This window comes from Labrus mixtus, chromosome 6 (assembly GCF_963584025.1).
Source record: "Labrus mixtus chromosome 6, fLabMix1.1, whole genome shotgun sequence".
NCBI classification, from domain to species: domain Eukaryota; kingdom Metazoa; phylum Chordata; class Actinopteri; order Labriformes; family Labridae; genus Labrus; species Labrus mixtus.
In genome coordinates, this window is record NC_083617.1 from 25,800,852 (window position 1) to 25,828,272 (window position 27,421).

Consider the following 27,421-nt stretch of genomic DNA (forward strand, 5'->3'; position numbering starts at 1 on the left):
TGCGAGGTCCAGTCTCTGCTTTAGTGAATGGACTCTTTAAAGAGGGAAATGTAAATAAGGCAACATTGCTTCTATCTCTGTACGGATCCTTTCTGTAACATTGTGAGACACTTATAGAAAAAGAATCCGAACATCTCAGTGACAAAGACAACAAGTTTTAGTCGACACACTCTGACCAGGACTGGAGGGATTACAGTCTGCTTTACAGCTGCAGACTGAAGCAGTCTAGAAGATCAATTCTTAAACTTTTTGATCCTATTTGGGATTTCTTTCCCAAAATGTGCAAAACAAATTAAGGCTAGACAAATATTCCCCTTCATTTTTGCAATTGCACGAGACTGCCACAAGCCATTATATCATTATGTTAGCTGAGGCTGCAGAACGACCATATGACTGAAAATAAGGGTACGTTTTAGTCTGCATTATGGTTCGTTTGATATCATATTATAAATGGCATAACTAAAGTAATATCCCCTTAAACATACTAAGGCACCAGTAACGTATTCATATATTTTCATTGATTTAAGGGAAAGCTTTTAGTACTCCTCTGATCTGATTTCTTTACCCTTCTTTTTTTTTTGCACGAGATCGATGCAAAAATTGAATCGGGACCCTCGGCTTCAGGAGGAAATTCAGTGGACAATGAGGGAGCAGAAGGGATTCGGCTGTAACGTGGTTACTGGGAATGGGCTTTGAGGGAGATTTTGAGTGACATCAGAGCAGCGGTACAACTCCATCAATGGGCAAATCATGAGTGATTTCATTGTGGCGAGATGGTGAGGAAGCTGTGCAACGATGGTGGAAGAGAAACACGGAAAAAGTGGAGAGGTTTAAAATGTTGCAGCTGTCCAGAAAACTCCATTAAGAAAAAAAAAGAGGAGCCACATTACAGACACATACAGTTTTATCATTTAGGTACTGCAGTATAGTAGTAGATGATTTTGGCATGTGCATGAATGTTACCAAGATAAATAGTAAAAAAAAATAGTGGAATGTCCCTTTAAGTACACACACACAGAAACTCTGAGAAGGTGCGAGAGGAATCAGCCTGCATGGCTCCAGTCCCATGAGTCTGTGTTTGTCCAGTCTCACTCAGGGGTCAGGAGGCTATAACTGATAAACAGCCGTGTCCTCACTGTTTGGGAAGCACCCTGGCACGTTAGCGAGCACTTTCCAAAACTGCAGCTCTGTTAGCCAAAACGTGACGTTCCTGCTGCTGAGAGCAACAACATTCACAGGTTCATGAAAGGAGGGGGGGGTTGTGGGGGGCCTGGCTGAGTGACTCTGCCCTTCAGATGAGGGAAATTTTTGGTCTCTCAAGGCTGCCTGCCAGTTCCTCAATAACTGTTAATAAGTAGGTATGAGAGGATTGTCAGAGTGGTCATTATGTGCTGCCACAGATGGCTGTCCTGTCCACACTGACCGTCTTTGTTCTGTGAATAACTCTTCACACAGCAGCAGTTTCAGCCTCTGTAGGCCTGCAGGAGTGATGTCAGCCTGTGTGTGTGTGTGTGTATTTCACTGTGCATACATTAGTCCTATAGCTCAGCTGTTTGCATCCTGCACCAACAAGGCCTCTTGTTCTTGGACAGGGCTATACCGCAGAGTAGGCGCGTGACTCCATTGAAGGAGCAGCACAGATGTACTTCATGCGTCCGAGCTGCTGTAAGTGTGCGCCGTGTTACAGGCTGACCTACTGAACAGGAACATTGTTGTACAATCAGCAACACGTCCATCATTCTAACTAGCAGAGAGCGGTGGAAATGATGAGCGGCCATTGTGGCGCTGATGGCTGCGGATTGTCCTCTGTGCCGTCTGAGATGATGCCACTGAGAGCCAGGCTTTGTCAAAAACAATCTTACACACAGAGGCTTAAATGGACGCCATCTGTGTCCCCTCGTCTTCATTTAGAGCCTCTGAGGACAGAAACATGTCGTCGCTGACGCTAACAGGCTGAGAGCTGCTGATGGCATTTCGCTCTGTTTGGACTGACTCTGCCAATGTTGTGCCTGTGAGCCTCCCCGCTCTGCAAACCGGAGCAAACATTCAGCTTTATTGATAGCATTTGGCTGATCTTTTTGAATCTGTGAGTGTGTGAGTGTGTGTGTGTGTGTGTGTGTGTGTGTGTGTGTGTGTGTGTGTGTGTGTGTGTGTGTGTGTGTGTGTGTGTGTGTGTGTGTGTGTGTGTGTGTGTGTGTGTGTGTGTGTGTGTGTGTGTGTGTGTGTGTGTGTGTGTGTGTGTGTGTGTGTGTGTGTGTGTGAGAGTGAGTGAGTGAGTGTGTGTGTGTGTGTGTGTGTGTGTGTGTGTGTGAGTGAGTGTGTGTGTGTGTGTGTGTGTTTTGCAAAGCCTCCCCTGACTACAGCAAACAAACATATCTGCAGAGTCTTTTCTGATCTTTTCAGCCAATCCCGGCTCAGCAATGGCCGCTCCAACATCCCGTGATGCTGTTCACCTACTTTGGCCTCATGTCCCTGATTCTGTGACACTTATCTCTGGCTTCCTGCCCTGCCTATGTTCACAGGTTTATATTGCCCTCATTAAATACAGAGCAGCCAAACAGCTCAATGTTTGTCCTGTCACTTATTCATCATTATGTTGAACAGAGTGATAGATTCAGACGGGGAGATAAGAGAATGTGGGGAGGGGAAGTCTGGACAGGAGCGGTCTGTTCTGGGAATAGAGACAATAAAAACATTGCGTCAAGATGTAATTCAAGTAATCAATCAGACAGCGATTATTCAATGTAAACAGTTTATTAAGTTTAAACTGTCCATGCAAAGTATTTTCTAAATGTTATTAAATTCATTCAGGTCGTCTAAAACTAAGAAAGCGTAACTTAGCTTTGAGATGGTTGTTTACATCAAACTGTTTAAATCAATCTCAAATGAACAGTTTGAGTTCAATCTACGACCGACCTGTAAAGGCAACAAAACTTCAAAACTGGGCACCGGTGTCCTAGTGGCTAGTTTGTGCACCCCATGTACAAAAGCTACAGTACTCTAACCTGTGGCTCCTTTGCCTTATGTCATTCCCTGCTCTCTCTCTCTCTCTCTCTCTCTCTCTGACTTCTGGCTCTGTCTACTGCCATGTCTCTTAATTAAGGCGGAAAAGAGGCCTTCAAAATAAACCGTAAAAAAATGCGCAACAACTTGAACAACGATGCAAAAGTCCAAAACGACTGCAACCACGTAAATAACCTGCAAATAAAAAGAAAGCTGCAAAAAGCAATAACCACTGCATTTACATCAAATAAAAACAAAAAACAAAGAAAATGGAATATTCACAGATTAAGAGAACAACTGGATATAGATAAACTCTGCAAATCTAGTCCTAAATACTCCAGGCCTGTAGGGGCTCTCAATCCTGTCACAGAAATACTCGAACAGGTAGATCGTTTTTTTTGTTCGATTCTCTGCTGCAGGTACCTGAGTAGAAATAAAAAGCTCTAGAAGCACAAAATCATAGTTTTCAGCTCCTGGAGTCATTTAAACAAACACATGTAGAGTGCTTTGTTTTGTACAGTATGTGAGTGGAGCCTCTCTCTCTCTGCTGGGTGAAGCTGGGTGACACATACAGGTAGGACCTACACCCCCCCCCCCCCACCTCTGTGTACCGTCGCAGTACAAACAAACCGACAGCCAGCAGATCAGATGTGAGCGATGTGTCAACGGCCGAGTCAAACATTAAACTCCGTACAGAGCATGAATGAATGAAGGAGCTCTCAGACAGGTCTGAGTGTGTGACCGCACACACATGTTTCAAGTAAGAGCCGGTCAGACACACAAAGGAGCACAGGCACAGAGAGGAAACTGTTTTTATGTCAACTTTACTCAAGAGGTGGCCGCTGTAAAAAAAAAAAAAAAAAACTGTCAACACACCTGGCAGCACCAATAATTCAGTCACACATCAGCAGAGTGTGCGTCATCGTCCGACGCTGATGTTGGACAGATGTGTCAAACTTTTCACCTCATCATGTTCTGTTAAAAAGAAGCACACGAGTATCACAAACCCACCCTCTTTATATACAGTTTGTTTAATAAATTGCTGGCTTCATATAAAAATGACTTGGCAGGGTTATTTAACTTCAACTTTGACATGTGATGTCTCACATTTGTTGAGGAAATATTTAAGGACTTGACTTCACAGAAGAAATGATTCAGGGAGACTCAGATGGCTTACGTTGAAGAGAGTTTATATATAAGATGAATACTCATGAGGGGATATGACTTAACAGCACACGTGTGAACTTGTGTCTTGCCAATCCAAATCTGTCAGACCGTCACTGGAGGCTCTCTCTATCAAAAAGACGATACTAATGTCAGGGTCATATTACCCCTCCTAAACCAGGATGTGATGTCTGAAACAGTTGTCAGCCGACACTAAGGGCGCGGTCACACTGGCAATCTGTACAGTGTCCGTACTCAAGCACGATTGGCCCCCAGCTGCCCCATTCCCCCGCTAGCCGGCACGGCCCGCTGTCACACTGCACCACTAACGGTGCCTAAGCACGATTACCTCTTGTACATAACGTTGTTATACAACACATGCACGCTTTATGTTATTATGAAGTGTGCTCAGTTTACATACAGGCGGACGAGAGAGAGAGAGAGAGAAAAAAAAGGATGCACAGTCGAGTCCGCGTCTGCACATCAGAGAACAACACAGAGAACATGACAGCTACTTTACTGACTTTGCGGCTTATTTTAAGCCATTTTAATCAGAATTCCATCACAACATTAAATCACTTTAATTGATAAATACTGGAGTCCTCCCAAGAGCACTCTCGAACTTGCTGCAGGAAAAATACTAGGGGTTCATACATACAGCTCTTCCTGCAAATATCAGGAGTTTTTCAGGAGATTTGTGAAAGCCTTACATCTTGTTGTTTCTTTCTATTTCACCACTCGCATGAAGGAACAATGCATCGTGCATATTATAAATATGATTGCTAAAATCTCATCCCTGGGTGCACAGTGAGTAAAGCTGAGTGTGTGGATCCTCCTTCACAGCGACACAATAGTTGGATTGATCGGTTGAGCCTCATTAATTGGTGTAATTAGTCTTTCTGCGGGCAGTAAGGGTCTGATATGAGCCGCCTGTCTGAGGCCACACGCCCTCTCGGACCGTTTACCTTCCACAATAAGTTTACTCGCCGCTAATCGGACACATTAATCACCCTGAGCTGTTGCACTGTTTGCGCTCGCATTACGACGTGTTATCTGTGTATGAGCGAGCGCAGGGTGCGGTGAAACAGAAAGGGGAACAACCTTTTACCTGCACACACAGAATGGCCCTTTAATGACAGTCGTTCGGGTATTTTTAATCAGTTTTTACGACTCTGCCTGTCAGCCGATTAACTGAACGGTTTGTTGCTGAAGTGCTCGGGGAAGTTTGTTATCAGGCCAGAGGGAGTTCATTGTTTGAAGGAGGTGAGGGGGAAACTAGATTTTTCTCTCAATCAGTTTAACACCAAAGTGACCCCGGGCTTGTTAGTCAATAAAGGTCTGAGAGGGTTCCCTGATAGGGGGATTGTTTGAGGCCGGGGTCCGTCCCTCAGGAAGCAGCCGAGGATTCAGGCCACCCTGAAGACTTTGAAGACTTTGCTCTTTTTTCCACCCTCGATCTGCCTCTCTGTGTCTGATCCGTCTTTATCCCCTCTCCTCTGCCTCCTTGTCTATCTCTGTTTCTCTCATCCTATTCTTCAGGCTCTCTTTTATCCCGGATCACTCCTTCAGCCCTTTGATTAGCATACCAAAACCCCCCCATGCATTTCCCCCCACTGTTTAAGTGCTATTAATGCTAATTGGAGGCAGGGAACTTCACTAAGTAGCTTCATTCAGGTCTGTTTGTTCACCTGGTGGGGGGGCTCTGTGTGTGTGTGTGTGTGTGTGTGTGTGTGTGTGTGTGTGTGTGTGTATGTGTGTGTGTGTGTGAGCTTGATGCAGGCAATTCAAGCATCTCCCTTTAAAGGTTATTCTGGTATTTTTTAACCTGGGTCCTCTTTTGCATTCTTTGCGACATTTCAGACTGTTTGCCCTCCTCAATGAAATGGATTCACTCCTCTCTTAGTCACTTCTATTCACTTTGTTTACTGATAATAAAACAGGTCATAGTGTTAGGGGCCAGGATGCATCTGAGGCCACGAGGGCATCTCTTAATCCAAGTGTTTAAAATTCCTGTGGAATGACAAATTAAAATCTGTTAGCTGTGTTGGACTTTTGTCACTACAGTAGGAGCTTATCTCTGTGAAAACAAACCTCGGGTAGTCAGCAGGAGTTTCAGTTTTTCAGAGCTAAAGACATCAGTCTTTAAGGGTGCACTCACGTGAGGCAAAGTTGCTCAGCACGCTGACCTGCACTCACACTGCAACAGGACTAACCGGGCCTGAGCACGGTTATCCTAATACAACACATGCATGGCTTAACATGATCATGAAGCGTGCTGAGTTTACAAGACAGCCAGACTAAAAAAAAATGGATGCACGGTTGAGCCCTTATCCGCACATTGGCCATTAACACAGACAACCAGAAAGAGCTACTTTAAAAAATATATATATATTTTTTTTTTGGCTTTTTGTGCCTTTAATGGAGAGATAGGACAGTGGATATATTCAGAAATCAGGGAGAGAGAGAGTGGGGAATGACATGTGGGAAAGGAGCCGCCTGCTTGGAGGAGTACAGCCTCCACACATGGGGCGCCCGCACCATCCACAGCGCCCCCAGAAAGACCTACTTTACTGACTTTGTGTCTTATATTAAGTCACTGTGGTCAGACACCGCCATAATAAGACTTCGGGATTTCTCGATAATGGAAGGCGGGAATCGTGTATACTTAACGTCCATGTTGTGTACCTGTTCTTGTGCTCGTGCATGAGGAGCACTCGCATTAGTCAAACAAACTGGACTTTGAAGGTCGGACATGCTTGGGCACGGTATGGTACAGAATGTCTTGTGTGAGTTCACCCTAAGGCATCATCCCTCACTTTGTACATTACATTATGTTACATGCAGCTTTAAACAAAGAGAGAACTCACAGGTGGCAGGAGGAAGAAGGCAGCTGGGATCTCTCATCGGAACACCAGTCTTTGCCTAATCCTTTTTAAATGGATCTTTAATAAAACCTCTAACACACACACAGAGCCTTCATTCCTTGTTGTTTAGCTGAAAGCGTACGGTGCTTTCACACTTCAGACAAATTCCTGAATATGTGAGAACACAGCAGGAAATATTCAGGACAGTTTACCGCAAGCGAGCTGGAGAGGGCTGCTGGCATTTATATAGACGTATCACTTCCCCATGACACATAATGAAACGGCTTCATCATGTTTTCTGTCTGCCAGTACGTTTGCTCTTTGTTTGATTTTGTGTACAAGTGTTTTCATCGGCGTCTGTTGCTTCGTCGTTCACTTCCATGTGGTTCTTCATGTCTTGCCTCATTTGGAGCACGAGTGTGCCCAATAGGGATCGGCTGGAGGAGCTCCCCGCCCCTTCCTCTAACCACAACACACATTTAACTTACTGATAAATGCCAAAGATCCCTGTAGGTAGTCAGTCGACAGATTCTTTGATGCAGACACTTTCGGTTATAAATAGATCATGGACTTTTATGTTATTGTTCATTATGTTTCCACTTTCCTCTCCTCCTCTACTCTGATCATCAAGTGCAACCAGCAGCCTCATTCGTCCACAGAGCTGTCAATCATCGTATAAAACCAATTTTTTTTGTAGCATCATACAACTAATTCAAACTAAGAGAAAAATGAACACATCAAATCAGCACGATAACAATTAGCTTCCCATGTTGGAAAAAATGGGAAATGTATTTGACTTATATTCTAATTTTGTAGTTTTGCCATCTGTTAACATGGAGGAGGCGGAGCTTACGACCTTTACTGCAGAGAGTCTGTAGGGGGAGCGCCAACAGTTTTGGCTTCAGTAATGGGGAGCAGTCATGACGTGCTTCATTTTGTAGTCTGTGGTTTAGTGACGTGTAGTTTAAGTTCAAATAAGTTGCAGGTAAAAGGGAACGACTGGGTCCTCATCCTGCGTTGTTCTTTTTAAATTAATCTAAAATAAAATCTGAAACACGCAGAGCCTTCACTCTTTTTATATCTGACATATACAGATTCTAGAAACATATTAAGACACTCACAGAAATTACTCCTAATGCAGACATTCACACATCATATCATCAGCAGGAGAAGACACATTCATACAAAGCAAGCTGCGCTAAACGTTTATTAAATGTATTCTGCTTTTGCACAAAGTCTAATTAAACTATCAGCGCTGCATGCGTGTGTGTGATGAATGGAAGTCCAGATGAGTGTGTTTATTTAATCATTAGGATCCTCACAGAGGACGCCGTCTCTCTCGATGTTCTGCTACAGTTAGCACGCGCTGCACTGAAGGAGCAAATTGGATTGGTGTTACAGTACGTACGGCGGCGCCACGTCCTGATGAGCAGCCACAAACAAATTGGATTGTGTGGAGTGTAAATCTGAAGCGTTTGAAGGGACAAATTGAATTCTCAACAATGTAAATCTGTATCAGCTCCACTCCAGCTCGCTTAAATCATACGATTGTTCCTGCTGTTCTCAGATACCATCTCTCTCTCTCTCTCTCTCTCTCTATCTCTCTCTATCTCTCTCTATCTCTCTCTCTCTCTCTCTCTGAGACGTTATAGCTGCAGCTCCTAATCTGTTTTAGATGACCGTGTGGGGATGTATCGGTACATATGGGCGGCTGAATCTCTCTCATTCTTCCAGTTGTATAAACACAGACACACACACACACACACACACACACACACACACACACACACACACACACACACACACACACACACACACACACACACACACACACACACACAGCCTGTACAGTTGGCAGAGAGAGAGAGAGACGCTGTGATTGAGCCATCGGTGTGTGTTGATTCAGGAGATTACTAAGACCATCGTTCAGACTTATGGACCTCCTGTTTTCTCAGGAACACACTCTGATCTCTGATGTCTCATGTTTATTACTCCTCTGTTGATTCAGACGAGTCATATTTATCGCTCCTCTTATTGCCTTTTCTCTGTTCTTCTGCTCTTTGTGCAGGAAGAGTTCATTATTACTCAGATAGCAATTACAACATGTTTAAAGAACCCTAAAATGTTTCTTATCAGAGTCATATTCTTGCATACAGCGGCTGTGCAATGGGCTGCTTGTCTTGATTTTGCAATGCTACTTCCTCCTCTGCTTCTTCTTTCTTTCCAAAGAATCTGATTTCCTGTGCATGTACATAATGCAAACTTTATGATCTAGAGCTGACCCTACTTACAACTCGGTGAACGTGCATTTTGCACCCAGAGTATTTAAGGTACTGCTACAGCACCCGTCCAAAGTGTAACACTCGGAAACTTGTATAACTCGTTTGTTTTATTCATTATTTCTACAACTTTCACTAGAATGCACCCGGACAGAGCAGAAAGCGTCAAAGGCTGGAAACAGCTGCTGCAATGTGTAACTATTTTAATCTCAGATCTTGATGCAGGAAAGGAAAAGGAAATGTTGATTGCATGGTCAATAAAGTATTATAGATTTCAAAGTTTGACCACAGACGAAGCAATTGTTCGAACAATAGGTTGTTTGGTAAAAATATCGTTAATAGCTGTTAAAAAAAATCTATTACAATGAGGCGGGGTAGAATGTTTGAAACTACAAAGCTAAGATGGAGGATGAGTGGGAGAACTGGACCTCATTCAGGACTCAATGCAGCGACGAGGACGACAGGAAAGACATCAGATTCAGCCTCAACCTCCTCAAAACGCCCGACCCTGCCTCTGTTGTTCACCTGATATATTAACCGTTTGTGTTCTGTTTGTGTGTCACTCCAGTTACCCGTACAGTGAAGACAGCAGTCAGGGGAAGCAGTACATGAACACCAGATGCCCCGCCTGGTGTGACCGAATCCTCCTGTCGTCCTCCGCCAGAGACCTGGTCCTAAAGGTGAGTCGAAACTCCTCCCTCCACTAAGAACGTCTCTGTCCCTTTATTCCTACAACTCCATCGTCCTTGATCCACATCCCATCGCCCTCCGTCGCCTCACAGATGGAGGGATGAGGTGTCTATGAATATTAATTTGGCGAGCTAAAGCACGGGTCCATCCGGTCAGTATATATATCCCGCACTTCACCCCAGCAGGTCTCCATCATCTTCATTAAGCCACAGAGCTGTCGTCAAATCCTGCAGGCCTCAAATCCATCGCAGCACAGTCTGCCATCTCCATCCTCTCCGCCTGCAGTGTTTGCTGGATTACTGAGATCCACCGTGCAGCTCTGCCAAGTTCTCCCACATTGTCTGTAACCACATTCTCATTAAAGGGGGATTCTTGTATTTTCATATTTAGACCTTAGGACGATTTTTGGGGGGGACGGAGTGGCCATTTTTCTTTGGGGCAATTCAGCCAAATCAAAGTTGATTCACTCAACAGATGATATGAAGGTGATCTGGTCATCTGAGAGGACTTGAAGCCCACGTCACTGATTGTTTTTTGGAGCTATAAGTCATTCAGACTCCATGTGTGATGGTGAAATTAGGGCCCAGCTTTTAAAAAAAGGAGAACTGTGGAAAAACATTTTCTTTGCATTTCAGATTCTTTAGCTCTGAGAGTAAGCCCTGCTGTCTTGGTCTGTGTGTGTTCAGTGCTGGACCATGAAGGCTTTCATCTGTTAATGTGTGTGTGAAGTAGAAGCAGCGGTGTATTGTACAGTAACTGTTCACCACAGGGGGGGCTGCTCAGGAAGTTTGGCTTTCCTTTGTCGGCCACAAATGAGAAATCCCTTCCTGATCTTTCTTCTTCTTCTGACTGAAGCCTGGAAGGAACAATCAAAAAAAGAAAGACTGTAAAACATTTCAAAATGATAACAGCCAGTTTGTTTCTGCCACTTAATGTGTCAGAATGATAGAAATACTGATTCACACACACAGCTGCTCTCTGTTTGCTCTCCTCCCCCCCCCTTCATGCTCCGGCTAATTGCTTGTAATGCGGGGACGGAGTGAACAGTTAGTGTGTTCGCAGATTGGCTGATGATTCACTGAGCACACACTCTGCGGCTCTCAGCGTTACAGATTGTTGAGACATAGGCCCGTAAACAGCCCGGTGTGTGGCGTCATCTATCATGGCACGGTCGGTTAACTCGCCATCATGTTATTTTCTGCTTGCCGAGCCCTAACACGCCAAAGGTTGCCCGCTGGCTGCGCGGCGCGGCACCAGCTCCGGGAGGGGCGGTAATGAATGTTTAGCCGAGCGAGCGCTCCCTCTCTGCCGCCGGGCCCCGGGTAATTTGTTTATCTGTCTAAAGATTATGCAGCCCGAAAAAACCCACAATTTTCTGCTGCCTTTGTGAATTATCAAGTGTGTGTTTGATGAATGTATCTGCGGCTCGGGGAGACGAATGGAGAGAGGTGGCGGTGCGAGGCCGCCGCAGGAGGCGGAGTGAGGTGCAGGTGTGCTGACCCCGCTCAGCTGCGGGATTGGTCTGAAGTTAATTTGGATTTCACTTTATGGTTCATTCTGGAGCTCTCTGTCTCTTTCTTCTGAAGCGCCGGAGCAGCACACCGAGTCACAACCCAGTGTGTGTGTGTGTGTGTTTAAAAAGTCTTTAGTTCAACCAGACAAGTGTGATTTATTCTCCAGTCTGCAGATCCCCGTGTGAGAGGGTAACAGCTTCTTTGTGTGCAGATATTGAAACATGATTCCCTCTGATAGGCTCTCGGATTACACTCAGAGAATCTGTGATGGAACAAAAAACGTGCACTTTGTGAATCCCTCCTGCTCTTCATTCCTCCTCACTGCACTGTGCTCAACTTTGAAAGTAGAAACTGTGCCCACTTCCTCCTGAAGGACTCGCTCAGTGCATCTCTGCGAGGGTTGGCAGTAAACCTACAAGAGGTGGGGTCTTTATTAATCATTTAGATTCCTGAGAATCACTAAACACACCCTGGTATGACCGGTCCCTGATGAATCATCATGATGATGAATGATTTTTTACCACTTGTGGCTTGTTTAACTGCTGCTGCCTTGTGCCAATATGTCCAACTCACAGCAGTGCTGATGTCCAGTGACTCACTCCCTCTCCAGATATATTTATTATGAAACATAAAGCATGTAACTTATTCTGTTTTCATGACCTGAACATGTGAATTTGTGTCTCTGCAGCCTGAAAATGAAGAGAAGTCCATAGTGTATGATAACATCGGGCCCAATGTCTGCATGGGGGACCACAAGGTAACTACTGTGTGTGTGTGTGTGTGTGTGTGTCCAGTGTGCGTCCAGTGTGTGTGTGTGTGTGTGTGTGTGTGTGTGTGCGCGTCCAGTGTGTGTGTGTGTGTGTGTGTGCGCGTCCAGTGTGTGTGTGTGTGTGTGTGTGTGTGTGTGTGTGTGTGTGTGTGTGTGTGTGTGTGTGTGTGTGTGTGTGTGTGTGTGTGTGTGTGTGTGTGTGTGTGTGTGTGTGTGTGTGTGTGTGTGTTCTTGTGATTGTTCACGATGTGTCACATTCTGCAAAAGAAACAACCTTGAGGCTTAAAATCATCACCACAATCAAGTGTTTGAATCAAACTGTAACCTTTAAGAACCGGTGATGAAAAGATCTTGATGAGGCTTCACAGAAACATTTCATTTTATAATAATTTGATAGTGATCATATCGTTAGTAGATTTATCACCTGATATGGATTTGTTAAAAAATGGATCACACAGCAGAAACAAATGCAACCACATCCGATCAGACTGTAGTTTCCTGCATGCACATGAAGTACACACCAGAGTACACACTAACTCACTCACTGCAGATCATCATGATCTAATTTAACCATATTATACTCATCCCTATTCCACACTTTGTCACACACATGCAACGATAAGAACACACTGAGGTAATAACCCACCGAATTCATCTCCAAACAAAACTACAAGACTTATCTTTTATGCAACAGGAACGTCTCCAAACAGCTTTAACCTACGTTTGTATGGATCAACATACACGATCATCCTTAATGCTTCTCTCCTCCAGCTGTAAACAAACATCACTTGTTGTCAGTTAAAACTATTTCAACAAACTTTTCTTTTGCACTTACAGAAAAAAACATGTTAATTTTACACTAAAACTGTGCTATATAAATAGAGTTGACTTGACTAAAACAAGTTAAAGCATGATGTCAAAGTGTTAAATTATGATATTAAAGTGTTAAATTATGATATTAAAGTGTTAAATTATGATGTTAAAGTCTTAAATTATGATATTTAAGGGTTAAAGCATGATGTTAAAGGCTTAAAGTAAGATGTTAAAGTGTTATTAAATGAGCAGCGGAGGTGCTAGAAGATAGATTTGTTTTCTTTGCAGTGAGCCATGCTAGCTGTTTCCACGTGTTTCTAGTCTTTGTGCTAAGCTAAGCTAATCGTCTCTTCTATTATCAGGCTAACCTTAAAAAATGCAGCATTATCACACTTTATGTCCTCATGTAAAGCAAAATGAATCACTACAGAAAGAATGTAGTATCTGCAGTGGAGTTTGACTTAAAGGTTGAAGGAAACAGCCAACAGGAAGGATTTTTTTTTTTTTTTTTTCAAAGCTGACTGTATAGAAAGTTGTTTAACACTGTGGCTTCAGTCTCCTCCGTGTCAGACAAGAAGGTCTTACCCTGAAAGAGAGGCGCCTGGAGTCAGGTCTTTCATCAATACTCAGAGTGTCACAGACAGTAGTGTGTGTGTGTGATGTGACCCGAGCACACTGAAGGATACTGCAGCACGGCTCACCTCCCCGCCGCACACTGCCGCTAAAATCACACACAGCTATGTTAAAGAAATGTCCGATGTAGTTAGCACACGGGTACAGAAATGCACGGCACTGCTGTGTGAGTTTAACCTGCGACTCCTCCTCAGAGAGAGAGAGAGAGAGAGAGAGAGAGAGAGAGAGAGCATCAATAACCTGTGTTCTCTGACTGTCTCTGTCCCCCCCCTCTCTCCAGCCCGTCTTCCTGTCCTTCCGAATAACAGCGGGGGCAGGTAAACCTAATGCAAATAAGCACAAGTGTTGTGTGGTGCAGTGATGTCGTGGTAAATATTAACTTTTCTTTCTTAATATTTCTCACACTTGTTGCTATTGTTTGCTCTGACTTGCTTGATTGTGTCACTACGAGTTGGTTCTGGAGACAGATGAGCCTGTTTGAGATTTGATGTGGTTAAAATGCTTCTGACATTTTAAGACATTCAGGCAGAATTTCTGTGTTTTTTTTAACATGGGGGCTCTAGTTTGACATATTTTTCGGGGCTAAATGAAGAATTGGTGCAAAAAGTTTTTGAATTGCTCCGCTTAGATTGCAGCCATGACGACGGCTGCAATATCTGCAAAGTAATCCAAAGTAATCCAGTAAAAGTTGTTGTTTTTGTCTCTGACAGGAGCAGATTGTTTATCTAAGTGTCTGACAGCATCACAGGAAGGATCCCTGCAGAGACAGAGCTTTTTGTTAAACAGCCACTTACATAATTCTTCTTCTTCTTTAACCAGACTGAATGTAGTTGTGACAGTGTTTTTTTTTTTTCAAACCCCCAGACTCCATTGAGAAAAACAAGTCACTTGACCTTGAAGAACGCAGGAGTCTCTGCTCTACTTCTGATTTGACTTGTTGGTTTTAAGTGCTTAAAAAAACATTTAGTTAGAACCTTTCAACCCGTTTAAAACACCAGAGTCCCTTAATTAAATAAAAAAGTCTGGTGGAATAAAATGACTGATTTTGGTGAATGGAGTCTGGTGGTTTTGAAAAGCACGCTGTTACAACTGTTTTTATTATTTATTTTCATTTTAAATGTTCATGTTTTTGGGCTCCTATGCCTTTGTTTAGAGACAGAAATAATGGAGCAAGAGAGAGAGAGAGAAAATGGGAAATGACATGCGGGAAAGGACGGGGAGCGCTGATAGTCTAGCGGTTGGGTCGCATGCCCCATGTGCAGAGGCTATAGTCCTTGTTGCAGCGGCCGTGGGTTCGAGTCCAGCCTCTGCCCTTTGCTGCCCCCCCACTCTCTCTCCTCTTGGCATTTCCTGTCTCTATTCTGCTGTCTTATCCAATAGAGGCAAAAAGACCCAAAAATAACTTTGCAGGACTACATGGGGCGTGACATAACCACTAGGCCAATTGCACCCCAGTTTCTATATTTCTGTTTTTAAAAAGCATCTTTCTCTCCAACAATAAGCTCTATCTCTGCAGGGATCCTTTCTGTAATCATGTCAGACTCTTAGACTAACAATCGGAGTCCTTCAGGGACAGAAAGAAATCTTTTAGAGGCAGTTTAGAAACTTTTTGCTCTTTTCCCAATTCAGAGCCTAAAATGTGTGAAATTAGGGCCCGAGTTCAAAAGGACAGAAATTCCCCTTTCACTCACAAACTAGAGCAGCATCTTGTTTTCTAACCTTTTTCTTTTTTTTTTTAAAGTCGGCACCAGGTCATTTTTTGGTTTGATTGAAATGTCGGCTTCTTGCTGAGGAATGAAACGTTTCTTTTCCCTCTCCTCAGGGAAGTGTTGCCAAAGGGGGGAGCAGATATTCCGTGAAGCGCCTCTGTGAGAAGAAACAAACAGGACACCAACACACACATGCAAACACACACGCACAAATACACACACACACACACACACAACACACAACACACACACACACACACACACACACACACTTTACACAAGCGTACACTGAAGACAAAGTTTTTCAGCAGTGCTGACCAGTCACAGTTGTCCTGACACCTCATCCATACGAAGCCGTTTTCTCTCCATAAAACACTTGTTGAGACGTGGACGAGCACCCGAGGGCCCGGCTCCAGACAAGACACACATCGCTGACCTCACTGTTGCCATGCAACCCCCCCACCCCCCACCCCCCCATTCCCCAGAGAAGGAAAAACAGGACAGACGGACGGACGACTCTCTTCCATGCCACAGCCTCATTGCCAAAACTCTAATTGAAATCAGTCGACTACATGTTTAGACACCGCACTCATTCATAGGTTTGCCTCTGTGTATAGAAGCTACTCTCTCCACACAGTGTGTAAGGTGTTTTAAAAAAAAAAAAAAGAAAAGTGCAATGCAAAAAAAGTTGTCTTATCTATATCGTTAGGGTTATTTGTACATTGGACAGTATAACATAGAGTTGTTGATGGTTTTAGTGGCGTTCTCTTTCTGACCAAACTTTGAGGTCCTTTTTGTTGGAAGATAGATTTCAACAACTTCTCTCTATATATAAATATATTTTTGTTTTTGTTGTTGTGTGCACAACACACTGCCATGCCTGACACATCCGTTGAGTCTCATTTTATATACTGTACTTTTTAAAGAGATAATTTATAATTCTTACCAAATGTTTGTGCAGACTGTGTGGGTGTTCCTGCAGCACCGAGGAGAGACACTCTGTGTGATTTATTGCCTATCCAAGAATGTTTTAAGCAGTGCCATAGACCATGCAAGTATATAAGATAATGTCTCATATATAGCACTCTCACGTTATGTCATTATTACTCTAACTTATTTCTATAATATTATGGTTCTGAATGTGATATTTTAGGTAGGCTTGGGTATCCTTAAAATGTAATTTTGTCCGTTTTTGTTACTGCATTTTGGTGCCAAGTATCCACACAGACATGACGTGTGTCAGAGTTCAATGTTTAAGTCAGACGGTTTAAGGTGTTGATTATGAAATGTTAAAAAAAAAAAAAAAACTAGAGAGAAACTCTAAAGGCGGGAAAGAGCAGCAGGAGGAGGAGGGGGGAGGAGGAGGAGTTGCTTTTTATTCGTCTGCTCATCGCGGATCATTTGAGCATTAAAGGGGAGCTCGGAGACGCCAGCGTTTCCTTTTATCGATTTCATTTCCTACACTACAGATTTCAGACTGTGTCAAACCGTCACATTGATCCTCCCTGATTTATTTTATTTTATTTTATCTTACGTTTCCATCTGAATCACTGAAATGATTGAGTGCCTGCTGCAGGCTTTCTGTTCTGCTGCTGTGATTTTGGTTCAAAGTTAAAAATCGAGATAAATCCCGCCTGCTTCTGTTTGGGTTCCTGCTGCTCTGTGTGAGTTTACTGTAGGAGTTTGTTAAGCTGCAGTTTGTGTTTTTTCTTCTTCACTCCATCTTATTAAAGCAGATAGAGATTTGATTCTTTAGCCCCTCTGACGGCATGGCCTCTATACTGTAGGAGGTGATGCAGTTCTCAAGCAATAAAAAACCATTAGAGCTCAACCGGCTGTTTGTCCTCATTATTACAGATCACCTGACCTCTTCAAACCTCACACACCACATCCTCAGTGTCTTCTTCCTCATTGGACATGAACTGTGTTTCTACACGGAGATGACGGCTCTGAGAGAGATGGGCCTCCAGCCGAGCCAGGGACCAAAACACATTTGTATAAGAGTTGACGGAGAATATTTCGATTTTATATTAATTTAAGTTCCTCCCAATTTGCTGATATTTCCTCAGAATTAGTCAAACATCGCAATGAAAACCAGCAAAGGAGCCTGCTTCTTTTTTTTCTTGCTTTAAAAAATGTAAAAATCTTTCCAGATTTCTTTCGCTCCACAATGAAGGAAATAAAAGATGAAGCTGCAACAGGGTGAAACACCTTAAATACATCTATAAATACATCTATTTTAATATGCATATAGGCTACATACATGCGCCAATAAGATGCACAATGGAACAAGAACTGTCAACATTTTAAGAGCCGTATGTGGCCTTTTTTTGATCGTAAGTTTCCAAAGATTCAACTTTTTACACAGATTTTTTTAAACAAACTTCCAGTAGATTTTGTTAAAATCATAAATATAAAAATAACATTTGATATAAATTATAAACTAAAATCAAAAAGCGTTTGAATGTGGAAAAGGGAACTATAAATTCCTCTTTATATCGTCCACTGTTTCTGCGAGAGCGACGTAAATGTGAGAAAATATAAGTAGGCCATACTTGGTTTCCTTCAGTCAGATCCGCTTTAAGCAGCAGCAGGTGTTTAATTCACACTAGTTCAATCAAATAAAACATACAAAGTTTAATTTGATTTGATGGCTTCTTATTTCTGATTGGCTGAATCCAGAAGTGATGGCACGTGAAGCTCCAATAGCGTTCAAATCTGCATGGAGGAAACAAATGGCTGCAGTACTACTTAAAGACAGAGGGGGCGCGTTTCTGTCAAACAGCTCCACAGCACTGGGTTATATAGACTTATACTAAACAAAGGAACTCTTGAGGCTAAATACTAAAACATTATTAACAGCTGAGAAATAAATCTTAATTCAATAATTACTACGGAAACATAAAATGGTCAAAAAGAGTTCGTTACGGTTAGAGATTGAGATTTAAGATGAAAAATAAAGTGATGAGAGAGCAGCCGAAGATGACCTCTAAGATTTCTAATAAACCATGAAACAGTCTTCTATTGTTATAATAGTCTTATTAATAATAATGTGATTTGTCAGCTGGTGTAAAAGAGCCAAAAGCTCAAATATTTCAGTGTTACTCATAGAAACTGCCTTCATGACTTTTGGTTAGAAAAGTACAAAAAAAAACATTTCCCAATCTTTCACAGACTGGGATTAAATGTATTTTATGGGGCTGTCATGAGGTTTTTGTCAAAACAGTTGTAATGTTGATGTTAATTCTCTGCCTTGTTTTAAATGATAACTGTGATAAATTCCACATAAACTGTTAAAAATCTGAAGATACAGATAAACCTGCATGATGAACAACAAAGTCAAACTTTTATTTTCTTTATGTAGAATGAAGTTAAACAAAATACTAAATGTGTCTTAAACTATAACGAGATTTTAATGACGTCATCATCATTATTATAATAATTATTATAAGAGTTTATTTTCAACCTTTCCGCCAATAACGAAATTCAGTGAAGATATTCATGAATTTATCTTTAATTTATATTAAGCCCACACATTCAAACAAAAGTCACGATAAAAGAAGAAATGCTTGTTAAATAATTTATTCATTATACAAAGTGTTTTCTCTTCCTTGAACCTTCATCCTTCTCTCTTTAACTCCAACAGTTTGCTGCTCCGCTGTGTGCTGATGATGAGGGACAAATTAAAAAACAAAAAAACAGAAACTGTCTCAAGTTAAGTGAAAGAAAAGTGTGTGTGTGTGATGTGGGGTTAAAAAGCAGATCTTGTTGTTTTTACAGTGATTATTTACAGCATTCTGAGTCTGTACATTTCTGTTCCGGAGCAGAAGAAAAGAGGCGGCATTATTCTGCAGGAATAAAAAGGAAGCAGCGAGTCTATCTGAGGGGCAATAAGCGCGTCCGAACATAACTTATTCAGTAAAAAATATATACAATCTTCACACGAACATTTTTCATCTTCAGGCTGCAGCACAAATCATCCATTCAGCTCAAATATGCGCCCGCAGAACATTCAACTCTCTCGCCTTTTAGGACAGTGGATACCCTGGTTAAACTGAGCTTTAGAAGCATCACAGGCCCCGATTACACCTGCCATTTTTAACATGCGTCCCGCACCCGGATCAGTGTCGGCTGCTCATAATTACGACTGATAGTCACCTTTAAAAACGGCTTAAAATGACCGCGAGCCGTTTAAGAATCGACATTTTTAAATAAAGTCGATTTTTTAAATGAAAGTGGTGCATACTTTGTTTCATAAAAAAAAAAATACTTAAGAGGCAGTTTTGTCATTTTCCTTCACATAAAATATCGCCGATTCATAAAAACATTCATTGGTCTAATTCAGAGCTAAATAAGCGGCCTGCCAGACTTTGAAATGAGGAAGGAGCTGCCAATTTTTTAAGATTAATGTGTTACGCACAATAATGTAACAGGTGCCATGCCTCCATGAGTGAGAGAAAAAAAGCACCTTTATGTGTGAAATAAATGAAATAAGTCACACTGAAAGGCCCGACACTGATCCGGATTGTGTGTGAATAATAGTTTGTTACATTTACACCTGTTGTTAAAACTCCAGTTTTATGCGTAAAAACGGATTTGCGTCGCCAAAACGGCTCCTCATCCCCAATATTTATTGTCCGTTCAGCTGACGTGAACTTATTAGTCTTGTTGAAGTCCAGTTTTGACAGAAGTTACATCTCCGAGTACACAGAGTCTGTAAAAGTTTGGATTTGGATGCGTCACGGTCAGCGCGTTCTCCGTGCGTCATGGCACACACTCCGCATTTCTGGCTCCGTGTGAGTTTAACGCATCCCATCAGGCGCATGTTCATAATGTCAGGTGGAAAAGGGGGTCAGAAAGAGTGCGACAGGTCTCTCTTTGTAGGACCCCCCCAGACTTTGGCCCCGTCAGGTGTGGGCATCACAAAGTGTCCGAGCTGTTACTGCAGGGGCTGATCAGCGCCAGGTTGGTGGCCTTGTGCTTTTTCAACAGTCTCGTGATTTTCTCGTCGTCTGAGTTTGGGTCCAGCGGTTTGTTGTACTCGTCGTCGTCCTCGTTCTCCGAGCTCTCCTTCATCTTCTCGGTCTCAGAGTCGTGCTTTTTCTTGGCCGTGGCCATCTCTGCCGCGTGTCTCTTCCGCCATTTGGTTCTTCTGTTCTGAAACCAAACCTGAGGAGGAGAGAGGGAGGCACACAGATGTTCAACAGGTCCAATACACTGTGGATCATTTCCATGTATTCACAGCAGGTGTAAATTATCCAGGGTACAAAACATAGGAAACATGGGAATGAATATCAGAAATATAAATAAAAATAAATAAATGCTACAAATACATTTTTTAGTTGGATACAATGAAAGTTTTTGCTCCGAAATAATTTACTTCTGTAAATTCAAATGATGCGTAAAAGTGAAAAAAACGCAAAAAAAAAAAAAAGAATCCCCATAATTCCCTTGGATTTTTACACAGGTATCTGACTTCATGTTTTACCTTGACTTGACTCTCGGTCATCCCTAAAGAATAAGCCAGCCGCGCTCTCTCCGGGCCGGCCAGGTATTTCGTCTGCTCGAAAGTTTTCTCCAGTGCAAAAATCTGCTGTCCTGAAAAAGTGGGTCTGGAGTGTTTCTTCTTCCCGTCCTTGTCCATCATCATGCTCGCCTGAGCTGCAAAACAGAAACACGCAGGGTGGTTATGCGCTGAATTTAATTAAAGATAGTATTAATAAAGTGATGCTCCTGTAGGTTAACACATATTTTATGAGCCAAATTACACTCCAACTGGCCAAAGTGTGTCTGAGCTATATGACGAGTTCACTGACAAACTACTCACCATGGTACCATGACAGTTTTATATTAATATTTTAATGTAACAAGTTTGAAAGTCCTGCCAAGTACACATAAAAACGTCATTATCTATTAAGAACTTCGTGTTTAAGCAGCCTGAATTTACGGCGACCACGCAGTGCGTAATTATATTTTATCACTTGATATCAGCTGTAATATCTGTTAGAACACGTCGATATTTTCTGTGTAAAATAAAATGAAGTGAAGTGTTTTTGTTTGTGTGTGATTATATGTGCAGTGACAGGCCTTTTATAGGCCTACATTATGAGTAACAACACACGATAACAACACTAATACTCCGAGCAGAGAAGCTGCTTTTTCTAATTTTATATCCATGAACTACAAGTGAACACACTTTATGATCCTTGAAGTGTACAAAGGTAAAATAAATAACACACAAATAAAGAGGACTTACTGGGACAGGGAATCCGCGGGTCCCTCCAGGGAGAACCCTGCATCACCCCGGGCCAGAAGATAGGCGCCCTCCCCGGCAGCTCGGCCAGGGGCTTCGGGTACCGCGACACCGCCGGGCTGAAGTACATTCCCGCAGCGGCTGCGGCGGCTGCGGTGGTCGCCAGGCCATTTATCCTTGGGAACCCGGAGAGCAGCTGCCCGGCCGTGGTGATGGGTCTTCCCAGGATGTCGCTTATTCCGTGCGGGGTGCCCATGGAGAGCTGGGAGTTAAGGTGGGAGAGCTGGGAGTTAAGGTTAGAGAGATGGGGCGTCTTGAAACCCGCCGGGCCCTGCTGCAGCGCGTACGGGAACAGGGACGTCTTCATCTCGGTCATGTTGTGCAACGCCGCCAGCGGGGTGCTGCCCAGGACGAACGCACTCTGCCGGTTAGCCTCCATCTGCCCGACCGCTAACATTTGTGAGCATGAACCACCGGGCACGCTCGGTTAAAAGAAAACGGGAAATAAAAGATTCGAGTAAATAAAGTTGAAGAGTCAGGATCCAGGCCACCTCTGCTTCTCCTGAAGTATCCTGGAGGAGGAGGACGAAGAAGAAGAAGAGTGTGGGAATGTTGGAAAACTTCTCTCCTCTCTGGGGAAGCGAACAGCTCGAAAAGTCCCCAACACGTCTCCGCGTGTTCGCCGTGGTCTCGTTCTGTCACGACGTGCCCGCCACAGGAAGCCGCTGATGATGTTTTTAGTGGTTTTGATGGGAACCATTAAGGGCTCGGCTTGTCTTTCCATAAATTGACTCGCTGCTCTTTAGCTGCGGGGGAAGCCGGGACCCGCTGATAATAGCGCAGCCACCTGCACGAGCACTATTCCCATTGGACGGAGGAACTGAGTGAGACAGCGCCCTGATTGGAGGAGACAGAAGGTCCGCTGCTTCTCTTGTGCGTGCTCGTTGGACGGGTGCTGCCTTTACGTACAGTCAGAAATATCCCTTTCCTCTTATTGGAACTTACAGGTAGCCTTTCAAAGCGGATAAACAGCCGCACAACAAATCAATGTAGAACACTATGAATCTCTTACCTTTATAGCCAATATATTTGTTTTGGAATAAAATCATTTAATCTGTACTTGAATCGTCTGAGCTCCACCAGAAGAAAATCTTTCTATCTTTTTTTTTAAATCTTTATTTCAAAGCCGTGTTTTAAGCCTTCAATATTCGCGGAATCGGAGGAGACCGTGAACGCATCAGCAGCAGCAGCCACACTCTATTAAGATCTTTAGCGGTGCTGTTAATGATGCGTCTCACAGCGCGGAAATCATTGTTTCCACATATGACAAAGAATATACATTTACATTATGAGCTGTCCCGCAGACTGTGCGGGTTTATTAAAGGAGAAGCGGGACTCTGCGAGGGGAGGACGGACTCCTAAAGTGAATTTCACGGACTCAGAAAAATTAAATTGTAAAGAAAAGTGGACGGGGAAATAAACAGGATAGATTAGTTTTAGTCATTTAAAAATAGTTTTGTTTGATGTTTGAGACGTGCAGCGTGGTCAGCCATGTCAGAGTGATTTATTTAATTTAATTTGCATTCATGCTATTTTCCATCTGTTGTGACTGATCCCAGAGCCCACTTTGGAAGACAAGGTCTAAAAAACGGAGTTATTCCTCCGCTTGTTGCTGTAATCCACCTTCATAAAAGATTACAGCTTCACTCCGCTTCAAACATGATCTCATGCTTTTACATGTTTTTTCCATCCCGAGCCTGAAAGAAGAAGCAGCCAGAGGCCTTTCAGATAAAAAAAACCCTGCAGTATAAAGTCTTGAAAGGACGCAGCTGTGTGTGTTATATGAGAGAGATAATCAGTGTTTTTGGAGACAAACTGCGTGATTAGAGTGGAAGTGTGAGAGAAAAGACGCGTGCAGTCATCACAGTGAGTGCTGTAATATTTTATGGAGATGTGAGGAGGTTGTAAGAGTGAAATATGGCCCCGTTAGCATCTGAAAGGCTTCACTATAAATGCACCTTCGCTGCCACGTTTGCTCACCGGGGAGAGATTGTGGATTTTAAAAGGTTTTTCAACGCGAGGTGATTCACAATTTTGACTGTAAGATGCAGAACACACACAGGGTTTCTAATTCTGTAAATGGCCCTCTCTTTTTCTAATTTATATCCGTATATTTCCCCTTCACTGCTTTTATGGCCTTGTTTGAAAGTCTATCACTGTAAGAGGAAAAACAAACAGCGTCCCGTGATGTTTCTCTCGGTTATTGAAATAAAGCAGCTGCTGTCTGACCCGCAGTCTCATCAATGACAGAAAGATTGGCACTTTTTCCAGCAGCTCATCTGCAGCCACAGAGCACAGCTGCCAAAGCGAAACCTTAATGACTCTTTAACACCGTGAATTATTTCATTTATTATCTCGTAAATTTACAAGTAATTTAAAGTTTAAACTCTTAAACTCCGATTTATTACGGACATAGACACGAGGGACTTAAATAAAGTAGAAACAATGATTGATAATTATTGGAAAAGTTATTACATCATGTAAAATTACATTTATTTCAATGATTAAATACGAAGGCTCTAAAAATAATAAAACAATTGAAATGAGGGTCATTGGAATAAAACTTATAATAACCCTCAGTCATCAGTTTGATTTACTACCCTCTTCCACTTCCAAAAAACTGCTATAAAAATAGTACAGATTCACATTTTATTTCTGCATAAATCTCTGAAAACTACAAAACATTCAATCATTTTGAGGATTTTAACCCTTTAAATGCCAGTTTAATTACATAATGCTAATATTTGTTATGAAAATATCCTCAAAATGATTGAATGTTTGGTAGTATTGAGCAGGGCGGAAGTTGTTTAGGAGATTTATGCAAAAAAAAAAAAGCAGAAACAAATATGAATTTGTAATATTTTAATAGCAGTTTTTTTTGGAAGTGGATATTTTTGTCCTTAATGACTTAAGAGGGTAGTACATTTTTTTTCACAGTGGTCTATTGATATTAGAACATTTAAAATCTGCTTTCCAAAATTTGTGAAGAGAAAGACTTTCTTCCAAAAAAAATGTGCCATATGCATTAATACAGCCAAAATGATGGCCAGATTAAGAGGAAACATTTGCTTAAATGTACAAAAATGTCCATAATGATGCATGAGGGTGAAAACTCATTGGAAATGTTGATTTTTATTCTTAGATATTAACTTGTTGCTCGCGGTGCATTTGATCAGATTTCTGCGTTAATTCCGCTCTGATTTAAATAATGTGCTGCTGGCCTGCTGATGGCGCGCTGCTGCTGCTGCTGCTGCTGCTGAGGCCTTTTGTCCCTCCATTCACTAGAAACAGGTTAATAAACAGCACACAGATAATCTTATCTGAGAGAAACCTCCGACACAAATCGGAATTGACAGAACAGAGAGAGAGGGAGAGAGCAGATAAGCAGATGTTGGGACAAAAAGACGCTTGTTGAAGTCGGTGAATGTGCTCTGAGGCAGTGAGGCGTTCAGGTGCAGAGACACCACCCAGTGCCTCTGCGCTCTTTACACATAATAATAAGAAATAGTAAAAATAAAAAAATGCAAAGAAATTTAATCCGTGAAACAGAAACATGTATTTTAAAAATGGCACTTTTATATGGCTGAAGCAATCAAAAAATCTAAAATGCATACATTTTTTCTCCTCAGTAAAGTTTAATTTCTGACATATTAGGAAGTCAAAGGAATTCAGAAAATAAAAACTAATAAAAACTTATTTTTCTTTTATTGGATCATAAATAGGTCTGCGTGTACTCGAGTCTAAATTAAAGTCCAGATAATTTGTGCAGGAGCGCCCTCTAGTGGCACACGGAAACTCTGCTCCACCAGCCTTCAACGTCAAACGTCCAACAACTCCCCCAACTCAGATGCTAAATAACAATAACAAATGAATGTTGATATCATGTCATTGAATACTTTAAGCGTTTAATTCAAATGTGAAATACTGTGTAGATCACATACAGCCTATACTTTAGAGACAAATCAAGAGGGAATGCTTCAGGGAAATGTTTTAAAATATGGAATTACAGATTCATTGATTGATGCATTGTGGGAAAGGTGAGAGGTTTGGTTAGAAAAAAAGCCCTGGTTGTCACTTATCGTTAAAATCATTTTAATCTATCAGTGTGTTTTGTCAGGATATTTCACATATAGCATGCAACATATTCTTAAAGCTGGATTATTAGTTTTTTTCCTCAATTGCATTCAAGAAACTTATTTTAAAACACTGTAAAAAATAACCTCCTTCATTCAAACATTGGGAAAATGAACTGTTTGGTTATTAGACTTTATGGAAAAGACAAAAGGCCTGTAGCCATCCAGGGAACATAGTAACTAAATTTAAAAACATCTGATCAAGTCAAGTCACATTTAATTTTAAAGCACATTTAAAATCCACAGCAGCTGACCAAAAGGCCTTATCATGCATCAGTTTGACTGCAAAAGCCTGCTCTCTTTTGAGCTTGAGTCGTGAGCGGTGGAAAGCCAGGAGGCCACACGTCTGACTATCTGAGGGGCCTAGAGGAGGTCAGTAATGTACAGGGGGGGCCAAGCCGTTCAGGGCTTTAAAAACAAACAGTGCCACCTTATAATGGTCTCTGACGGTTAGAGAGGAAGTCAGGTGAAGGGAGCGAGATTGGAGCAGTACATGATGTATGTGTTTGATTATCGATTAATGTGCTTTCAAGTGAAGGAGATATGACATTCTGAGGTTGAGCTCGTTGTTTGTGTGTGAGGTTTTCTTTGCTTTGTTGTTGTTTTTCTTTACAAATAAATAAATAATTATTCTAATGTTTGACCAATAAAACTGTGTCTTACAGGGGAGGAAGCTGAACTGGGCCAACTGGGCTGAACTGGGCCAAGATGAGGCCTTCCTAAAATGACTCAATCCAGATCACCACAGCTCCTGATTGGTCTACGTGCTACACACTCTGTCCACACAGGGGCGCCACAAATGCACACAACCTGAAAGATCCTCACAGGTCTTTTGATATTTAATGTTTTATGTTTGATTTTAATGCTATTGAGGGAACAAAAATCAAATAGTGCTTTTCCCCGACCCTTTGTGTCTACTGTATGTTTCACTGCAGACGTTCAACAGTTTCAGAGGAAATATGAAAAATGTCGACAGTCAATTAGACCAACAGTGACGGCCATAGTTAATATCAATCTCCATTATACAACTTTTCAAGGTCGCAGGGGTCTGTATCTGATCCAAGCTGTCATTGGTCGAGAGGCGGGTTTACATCCTAGACTGGACGCCAGTCAACCACAGAGCTGACATATAGAGACAGACAACCAGACACACTCACATTCACACCTACAAGCATGTCTTTGGACTGTAGGAGGAAGACAGAGTATCTGAAGAGAATTCACACATGCACGGGGAGAACATGTAAACTCCACACAGAGAAGCTCCTGTCAGACGGGGATTCAAACCAGGAACCTCCTCACTGTGAGGGGCAACTGCTCTAACCCCTGCACAACCCCTGCAGCCCTTCTTTGCTCTTTTAAAAAAAGATAAATGAGGGATTATTTCCAGTTTTTACAAAATAAAATGTCAAACAGCACGTTCATCTGAATAGTTGAGTAGCCGGTGCTGGACATAAAATATGTACACAGGCAAAAGGAAGACAAAGAGGGCAACGGTCTAGAGGTTGGTGTGCTTGCCCCGTGTACGGACGCTGTGGTC

General features: G+C 42.3%; 2 protein-coding genes across 3 annotated transcripts in view; one reads left to right on the plus strand and one right to left on the minus strand.

Annotated features, from left to right (window-relative positions):
• LOC132975854 (inositol polyphosphate-5-phosphatase A) overlaps window positions 1–17,269 on the plus strand; it is a 183,184-nt gene extending 165,915 nt beyond the window's left edge. Inside the window, exons 13-16 of one of the 2 annotated variants that reach the window (XM_061040690.1) lie at window positions 9,879–9,990; window positions 12,203–12,271; window positions 14,010–14,046; window positions 15,552–17,269. In XM_061040690.1, the coding sequence (XP_060896673.1) occupies window positions 9,879–9,990; window positions 12,203–12,271; window positions 14,010–14,046; window positions 15,552–15,601 (268 nt within the window). In that variant the 3' untranslated portion in view covers window positions 15,602–17,269. Of the gene's footprint in view, window positions 1–9,878; window positions 9,991–12,202; window positions 12,272–14,009; window positions 14,098–15,551 lie in introns of both variants that reach the window. The other variant, XM_061040691.1, reaches the window with a different exon arrangement.
• Window positions 17,270–19,004: 1,735 nt separating this feature from the next.
• On the minus strand, window positions 19,005–22,568 carry nkx6.2 (NK6 homeobox 2). Its single transcript, XM_061040693.1, has 3 exons — window positions 21,695–22,568; window positions 20,927–21,099; window positions 19,005–20,607 (listed from the first exon to the last, which is right to left on the minus strand). Exons 1-3 carry the CDS (start codon window positions 22,146–22,148, stop codon window positions 20,359–20,361), a joined length of 876 nt encoding a protein of 291 aa, XP_060896676.1. The 5' UTR covers window positions 22,149–22,568; the 3' UTR covers window positions 19,005–20,358.
• Between the last annotated feature and the right edge of the window lie 4,853 nt (window positions 22,569–27,421).

Bases quoted from the DNA above. Each gene is read 5' to 3' on its own strand.
- nkx6.2 (XM_061040693.1), bottom strand. From the start codon at position 22,148: ATGTTAGCGGTCGGGCAGATGGAGGCTAACCGGCAGAGTGCGTTCGTC. The intron at 21,100-21,694 runs GTAAGTCCTCTT...TCTGTTTTGCAG, and splicing joins CCCGCGGATTCCCTGTCCCA to CTCAGGCGAGCATGATGATG. The intron at 20,608-20,926 runs GTAAAACATGAA...TCTCCTCCTCAG, and splicing joins TGACCGAGAGTCAAGTCAAG to GTTTGGTTTCAGAACAGAAG.